This window comes from Cyprinus carpio, chromosome B11 (genome assembly GCF_018340385.1).
Source record: "Cyprinus carpio isolate SPL01 chromosome B11, ASM1834038v1, whole genome shotgun sequence".
In the NCBI taxonomy this organism is placed as follows: Eukaryota; Metazoa; Chordata; class Actinopteri; order Cypriniformes; family Cyprinidae; genus Cyprinus; species Cyprinus carpio.
In genome coordinates, this window is record NC_056607.1 from 23,207,490 (window position 1) to 23,216,273 (window position 8,784).

Sequence of the window (8,784 nt, forward strand, 5' to 3'; positions counted from 1 at the left end):
TATATATATATATATATATATATATATATATATATATATATATATATATATATATATATATATATGTTTTTTATTGGTCTTATGAAGTATTCTAATTTGTTAAGATAATGAATTGGTGGGTTTTTGTTAAATGTGAGCCAAAATCATCACAATTAAAAGAACCAAAGACTTAAACTACTTCAGTCTGTGTGCATTGAATTTATTTAATACACGAGTTCCTAATTTATTGAAATGCACCTGTATATTTATATGAGGGAGGCGGGATTCCCACATCACTGTCGTGATTGGTCTGTCTACCGACAGACGTGGTGTAATTGGTGCTTCCGGGATTGGTCACGCCCGAGGCGATTCCTATAGTGAGATACCGAGCGAATGTTTAAAGAGAACAGAGAGGCACTGCTCCATACAAGATCTCATGACAGTTTGTCTTTTCACTTTTCTCATTTGTCTTGTGATTTTTTTTTTTTTTTTTTTTTTTTTCTCTCTCTCTCAGTTATTAATATTACTATTGGCTTTACATTATAAAGTCAGCTGTCACTTTATTTTTGCGCGAGGCACTTGGCACAGCCCTTGGGACTGATCTGCTGGAAGAAAATAAAAGACGCAGTGGTAAATTTCACCAGCTGCAGGTCAGTCTGACTGAGTCTATAGGTTCACAGCTGTGATTTTGTGACTGTTTTTGGTCTTTTATTTAGTGTTTAGTGCCATGTTATGACTTTGCTTGTTTTAGTTTCGGTTTTGCTGAATCCTCCAAAACGAAAGCATGCATAAAATGGGTTTTATTTTTTAATGTAAGTATTCTATAAATGTTTAAAATGTTTCGTTTGTCCGTTTGTCTTTGTCATTGCGTTGTAACAGGGGTTATTGTTTTCACTATTTAAACCACGTCGAGCTGAGTTTCTGCTCCAGAGGTTGTTTTCCCATATTAACAGGGAGTTGGAACAAATGTTATCAACCTCAGTTCACGACAGTTTTAAGAATTAAAAGCATATCGTAAAAAAATACGATATGCTTTTAAGAAAATTGTATATACTGAATATTAAGGATTAAGCGTAATCAATTTTATGAAACTTATCCGTCCATCTTTTAATGATATACATATAATTAGCGCTTTAATTAGCGCTAAATGTGGCATCTGTGTATTCAAATGGTCATAATAAACAGAATAATTTTATGTGTGTGCGACCTATCATAAAAAGCATGTTAACTAAAATATAATACAGTACATGTCACTTGCTCATTTGAATCAAGTCAAAATAACAGTTTTGACACATGTGAGACCCACTATAGTCTAATCCTACACAGTGACCAAACCAAAGGAGCACTAATAGCCCACTCATAAACTAATTAACTGTCAGTGTTGGGGAGTAAGTTACATGTAACAAAATTACGTAATTTAATTACAAAATAAATGTAACTGTAACCTGTTACAGCTACTTATGAAAATGTTTACAATTACAAAGGGGGTTACATCTGAATATTTTTACACACATACTGTATATGATTGATTTCTTTCCCAAATTACATTGACTGCTCTAAAATATAAGACACCAGTGTTTTAGGAGTTTACGACACAGAACAGGACACATGCTTATTTAATAACTGTTTTATTTCCTATTTGGGTTTATGTACTTTATGCTTTATTTTATTTTTGCTTTATTATTGCAAGGATTTAATTTAAAAAACATAGCTATTAAGCTATTTCCTATGATTTATAATCTGTATTTAACCTCAGAGATCTCAAAGTAAAAAGCCTAATTTTGTGGTGGCTGTGCTTTAAAATGAAAATATTTTAATCTTAATTCAAGTGATGAAGGATTTTCAAAGTCAAGAAAAAAAAAGTGACAGAAATCAAGTGTTGAGTACTAGCATATCGTAAGGTTAACCTTGCCTGCTTCAAATATTTTAAAATGACTGACAATGGAAAACAGAAATTAGAAATTTAGAAAATTAATCAAATGTGATTGATTAATGTAGTGTGAAATAGTTACACTACACTCTCATAAATTGGTTACAATGGATGTAATTTTTGTGGTATGTTTTGTGTTTGCATGACTGTCTACATTATGTTATTTTAAAGGTTTTTGATTTTGTACCTTTTTCTCTGAGAGTGTACTTATTACATTTTAAATAGGCTAACTTGTAATCTGTAACCTATTACATTTTCAAAGTAACCTTCCCAACACTGTTAACTTTTATGTGTCCTCTTTCTGTCTGTGTTCATACAGTGAAATGGCAGAAGCCAGTATCTCATGTGCTGAGGATCAGTTCTGCTGTCCAGTGTGTCTGGATCTGCTGAATGTTCCAGTGACGATTCCCTGTGGACACAGTTACTGTATGAGCTGCATCTCAGACGTCTGGGATCAAGAAGATCAGAAAGGAATCTACAAATGTCCTTTGTGCAAACAGAGCTTCAGTCCAAGACCTGTTTTAGGTAAAAATGTGGTGATTGCTGAAATGGTGGAGAAACTGATGAAGACGAGACTCCAAGCTGCTGGTCCTGCAGTTCATCACACTGAATCTGGAGATGTTCAGTGCGACTCCTGCACTGGAATTAAACAGAAAGCTGTTAAATCGTGTCTGGAGTGTCAGAGCTCTTACTGTCAAAATCATCTTGAACAGCACGAGAATCTCTTCAGAAGTAAAAAACACAATCTGATGGACGCCACTGGACGACTGCAGGAGATGATCTGCTCTCAACATGATAAAATGCTGGAAATTTATTGCCGTACTGACCAACAATGTATCTGTATGATGTGTTTGGTGGATGAACACAAAAATCATGACACTGTATCAACTGTAGTAGAACGGAAAGAGAAACAGGTACTTGTCCCTAATGATCTCATGACAGTTCATGTTGTTTCTCTCCTCATTTGTTATGTGATTTTTAATAGGGTTTTGATGTGCAGTATTTGAACTCATGCAGCCATTAAATGATTTGCTCTAAAATATAATAAACGTTAAATTTATTTGGGATAGCTATTTTTTTTTTAAAGAAACTTGCTTTCATCAAGGATGCATTAAATTAATCAAAAATGACAGTAAAGACAATCATAATGTTACAAAAGATTTCTATTTCAATTAAATGTTATTTTAACCTTCCTATTCATCAAAAAATCACTGTTGTCAACATTGATAATAATCAGAAATGTTTCTTGAGCAGCATATCAGTATATTAGAATGATTTCTGAAGATCATGTGACACTGAAGAGTAATTATGCTGAAAATTCAATACTACACAATATTACTGTTTTTGTTATATTTTTGATTATATAAATACAGCCTTGGTGAGCAGAAGAGACTTCTTTACAAAAACATTAACTTATTAATTTAATCATATATCTCTTTTCTGCAGAGATATTTTGAGGATACACAGAGAAACATCCAGAAAAAAATCCAGCAGAAAGAAAAAGATCTTCAGGAGGTGAGAGAGGCTGTGAAGTCTCATAAGGTGAGTTTGGAAAACAAGAAAAGTTTAAATCTTAATTTGGACTTTCCTCCAGTGCTGGAGCTCTTATAGTCCCACTGTGTGATTGAAATGTGTCTATCAGAACTCTGCACAGACAGCAGTGGAGGACAGTGAGAGGATCTTCACTGAACTCATTCACTCCATTGAAAAATGTCGCTCTGAGGTGAAGCAGCTGATCAGAGATCAGGAAAGAGCTGCAGTGAGTCGAGCTGAAGAACTACTGGAGCAACTGGAGCTGGAGCTCGATGATCTGATATGGAGAGATGCTGAGCTGAAGCAGCTTTCAGAAACAAAGGATCATGTTCATTTCCTCAAAGTATTTATATTTATTCACTAATTGGTTATGTAGCAGTCATAACAGCAATCTTCTCAGACATACAGGGTGAGTAATGTTACCAAGTTTCTCTACTAACAGGGAGTTTTTGTTTTTGTGTCTGTAGAGTTTGTCGTCTGTATCTTTCTCTGAATCTACAGACGGATTCACCTTCACTAATCATTCTTTTGATGATGTAGTGAAATCAGTCTCTCAACTCAGAGACAAACTGCAGCAGTTCTCCATAGATGAGGCAGAAAATATATCTAAAAGAGGTAAATACTTCTTTTCAGAAAAAAGTTAATATATATATATATATATATATATATATATATATATATATATATATATATATATATATATATATATATATATATATATATAACAGCATATAAAAACAACCTTTTAATTTCTATGTGACGTGAGAATTTAACTGCAGATGTTTTTTGGTGTCTGTAGTGAAAATCGTCCAGGTTATTCAGACTCCTGAATATCAGGCCAGAGGGGAGTGCCTACAATGTGAGTCACTATGAAAACACACAAGTATAAAATCCAGTATTTCATTTTCACAAAATTAATTATTTAATTAATTTCAATACTGATTTGTTTTCTTTGTCATTTTTAAAACACATGGGCTGCAACAAATAAAGGAAAAATGATCATAAACAAATGTAATTATGGATTAGTTGCGTCTGTGAGACTGAATGAAAAACTCTATTAATGATGGATCCATTAGTCACTTTACAGTACAAACTCTTAATGCAATAACAATTTTGACTAAGACAAATAATTTCGATAGAATCTATGTGGTGTCAGCTTTTTTGCAAAATAAAGATAAGTGCAGGATCTAAACGGAGCAAGTAGTGATTATTAAAAAAAAAAGAACAGAACAACCAAAACATGCAAAAAGAACTGACAAAGAAGAGAAGAAAACAGAGGGCTTAAAGGTGCAGCAGGTTATTGTCTTCAGAAACATGTTTTGTTATGCTGGTTAAAAGTCTCTTCACATCCCGATTACAATCATTAAGTTAAGTGGTCTAAATATATTTATATGTATTATATTATATTGTATTATATTGACGTTCGCTTTCAGTGCTATCAGGCTGAAGTTAGCATTTTCCAAGATGTCCTACTGCACCTTAAAATCAGAGGTGTCCAAACTCAGTCCTGGAGGGCTGGTATCCTGCAGAGTTTAGCTCCAACTTGCCTCAACACACCTGCCTGGAAGTTTCTAGTGTGCCTAATAAGAGCTTGGTTAGTTGGTTCAGGTGTGTTTGATTAGGGTTGGAGCTAAACTCTGCAGGACACTGGCCCTTCAGGATGTGTTTGGACACCCTTGCTTAAATACACTGACACAAACCAATCAAACAAGTGCAGACACTAATCAAACCAATGAGTAACTATAAAAACTAATAAATACAGACAAATGAAACTGATTTAGTAGTAACATAACCTCGGTTCCCCTGGGAAAACTCCTTTTTCTCAGATTACTGAAGCCTTTTTAATAACGCAGTGTAACAGCAAGGCAATTGGTTCATGCAGTAAATAAGAAACAAACCAATGGTGAGGCAGCAGAGCTGCACGAGCCTATGGCCACAAAGCCTGCCAGAGCCCGCCAAAATGGGCGGGGTCATCTGGCTATATAAGTGGGCGTTCTGGCATAGGATCCTTAGGTTAATTAAACTGAAGCAACGACACTGAGTCGTGCAGTACTCATTCCCATATCTCAGGGAACAGAGGTTACATTAGTAACCGAGTACGTTCCCTATCGATACTTCACTCGTACTGCGTCGCTAGACACAATGGGGAACCAGTACAATCACGCTGTGCTAACTGATACCTGAACTTGCCTCAAGCATCTAAGGAGCTTAGAACAAGTGTGCCGCACTAGTCTTGAAAAGTGAAGCCAGAAAGTTTCAGTCGCCCCCAGGTGGCTGGTCCCAGTATAGGTCATAAACCCCACCCTATCCACGTAATCTAATGGGATGTGAGACAAACTAAATAATTAAATTTCACTTCAAATAATATTTTTTCCAAATATGGCTTTTGTCATTTTATGTAGTTTCTTATCACACTGATGTTGTTTTTACAACTGAGTGTTTTTTTTAAATAAGTTTGGTTTCAGTTAGATATGTGATGCTATAAAAATGGGTTTGTTAACGTCATGATTGACAGCTGAGATTGACGGCTTCTCTGAGTGAACTGAGGTGCAAACAGACTTTTTCGGGATCTTCAGGAAGAGATTGGAGTTGTATTTACCTTATTTTAACACAAGCCTCTTATACGACAATCAGCAGACAGAAATGGGAGCAGTCAGGCTAATTAAAAAGCCTCGCCATTGGTTAGTTTTTTATGTACTGCACGAACCAATGGCTTTGCAGTTACACTGTGTTAATAAAAAGGCTTCAGTAATCATAGAAAAGGAGTTTTCCCATCGTATCTAGCGATGCAGTATGAGTGAAGAATCAATAGGGAACAGTGAAAACTCCAAACCAAACCAAACACAAACGCAATACACAGACAATCCATTACATGTGGATTGACAAGAAATTCAGGTTTACATTTTACATACGGGTGTAATGGTACATGTATTCGTATTGAACCGTACACATTACAAACTGAACGATTCGTTGGACTAATCGATTCTATTACATTTGGAAAATAAAAGAGCTTAAAGTGTGAAATATAATGTTCTCAGTGCCACTGCGCTCAACAAGACAGCCCAAATAACGTAACAGGCAACATGCTGTCTGCCCCACGACAACCTCCCCTTGCTGGTGTTTGTCAAAAGATGATGATCTTGTATCAACGATAGCTAGAGATATTGTCAAAAACATCAATTATTGGCAATATTAAGAGGATTTTGCATTTCCAATTAATGTAGGCCTGTAACATTCTTATTTTTATTAAGCCTATTATTATTATGAAGTTACTTTTATTATTTAATTAAAATTACAATTAATTTGCCCCGCAATAATTACCGCATAACTGATGCGGTGCACGGATAACAAAAGATATTTAGCCTACTCCTCAATTAATATGTTTTTAAAAACAGTCTTTTAAGGTCTACAATGAATTTACATTTTACATAGGGGTGTAACGATACATGTGTGTGATATCCATTGGCTCGCCTTGAACAGAAATATTTCCAACATTGCGACATAACCAATTAGCCCCGTATCGAACAGAAATGTGAATTTTGTGAACTGTTACACCCTTAATTTTACATAAATCATATTTGATGCTTGTAATGTTATTTTATCATGAACAAGTAACTGTAAATGGTTCATTCATATGAGGTGAAACACCATAACCTGTCATGAATAATTATGTGTTTATCTCCAACAGATTCTCATCCAATGGATTTCACAGCCAAGGAGACCAAACCCCCGGGCTCCACCTCCGCAACCCCATTCACGAGGTGGAATACCAACCCCCCAGCCTCCACCTCCGCAAGCCCGTTCACGAGGTGGAATACCAACCCCCCAGCCTCCACCTCCGCAAGCCCGTTCACGAGGTGGAATACCAACCCCCCAGCCTCCACCTCCGCAAGCCCGTTCACGGGGCAAAGTTCCAACCCCCTGGCCTCCACCTCCGCAAGCCCGTTCACGGGGTGGAATTCCAACCCCCCAGCCTCCACCTCCGCAAGCCCGTTCACGGGGCTGAGTTCCAACCCCCCCGCCTCCACCTCCGCAAGCCCGTTCACGAGGTGGAATACCAACCCCCCAGCCTCCACCTCCGCAAGCCCGTTCACGGGGCAAAGTTCCAACCCCCTGGCCTCCACCTCCGCAAGCCCGTTCACGGGGTGGAATACCAACCCCCCAGCCTCCACCTCCGCAAGCCCGTTCACGGGGCAAAGTTCCAACCCCCCGGCCTCCACCTCCGCAAGCCCGTTCACGGGGTGGAATTCCAACCCCCCAGCCTCCACCTCCGCAAGCCCGTTCACGGGGCTGAGTTCCAACCCCCCGGCCTCCACCTCCGCAAGCCCGTTTCACGAGGTGGAATACCAACCCCCCAGCCTCCACCTCCGCAAGCCCGTTCACGGGGCTGAGTTCCAACCCCCCGGCCTCCACCTCCGCAAGCCCGTTCACGAGGTGGAATACCAACCCCCCAGCCTCCACCTCCGCAAGCCCGTTCACGGGGCTGAGTTCCAACCCCCCAGCCTCCACCTCCGCAAGCCCGTTCACGAGGTGGAATACCAACCCCCCAGCCTCCACCTCCGCAAGCCCGTTCACGGGGCCGAGTTCCAACCCCCCAGCCTCCACCTCCGCAAGCCCGTTCACGAGGTGGAATTCCAACCCCCCCAGCCTCCACCTCCGCAAGCCCGTTCACGGGGCTGAGTTCCAACCCCCCGGCCTCCACCTCCGCAAGCCCGTTCACGGGGCCGAGTTCCAACCCCCCAGCCTCCACCTCCGCAAGCCCGTTCACGAGGTGGAATACCACCCCCCAGCCTCCACCTCCGCAAGCCCGTTCACGGGGTGGAATACCAACCCCCCAGCCTCCACCTCCGCAAGCCCGTTCACGGGGCTGAGGGAAAACCCCCCGGCCTCCACCTCCGCAAGCCCGTTCAAGGGGTGGAATTCCAAACCCCCGGCCTCCACCTCCGCAAGCCCGTTCAAGGGGTGGAATTCCAAACCCCCGGCCTTCACCTCCGCAAGCCCGTTCGAGGGGTGTAATTTTAAAACCCCCGGCCTTCACCTCCGCAAGCCCGTTCGAGGGGTGTAATTTAAAACCCCCGGCCTCCACCTCCGCAAGCCCGTTCGAGGGGTGTAATTTAAAACCCCCCGGCCTCCACCTCCGCAAGCCCGTTCGAGGGGTGTAATTTAAAACCCCCGGCCTCCACCTCCGCAAGCCCACCTGAGGGGTGTAATTTAAAACCCCCGGCCTCCACCTCCGCAAGCCCGTTCGAGGGGTGTAATTTAAAACCCCCGGCCTTCACCTCCGCAAGCCCGTTCGAGGGGTGTAATTTAAAACCCCCGGCCTCCACCTCCGCAAGCCCGTT

General features: G+C 40.6%; 1 protein-coding gene across 1 annotated transcript; it reads left to right on the top strand.

The window, feature by feature from the left end:
• Positions 1 to 651: 651 nt before the first annotated feature.
• Positions 652 to 8,122, top strand: LOC109052572 (platelet binding protein GspB-like). The gene is made up of 7 exons (XM_042733461.1): positions 652 to 791; positions 2,229 to 2,823; positions 3,356 to 3,451; positions 3,552 to 3,785; positions 3,910 to 4,057; positions 4,242 to 4,301; positions 7,131 to 8,122. The coding sequence occupies exons 2-7, from the start codon at positions 2,233 to 2,235 to the stop codon at positions 8,120 to 8,122; spliced, it is 2,121 nt and encodes a 706-aa protein (XP_042589395.1). The 5' UTR covers positions 652 to 791; positions 2,229 to 2,232.
• Positions 8,123 to 8,784: the final 662 nt, after the last annotated feature.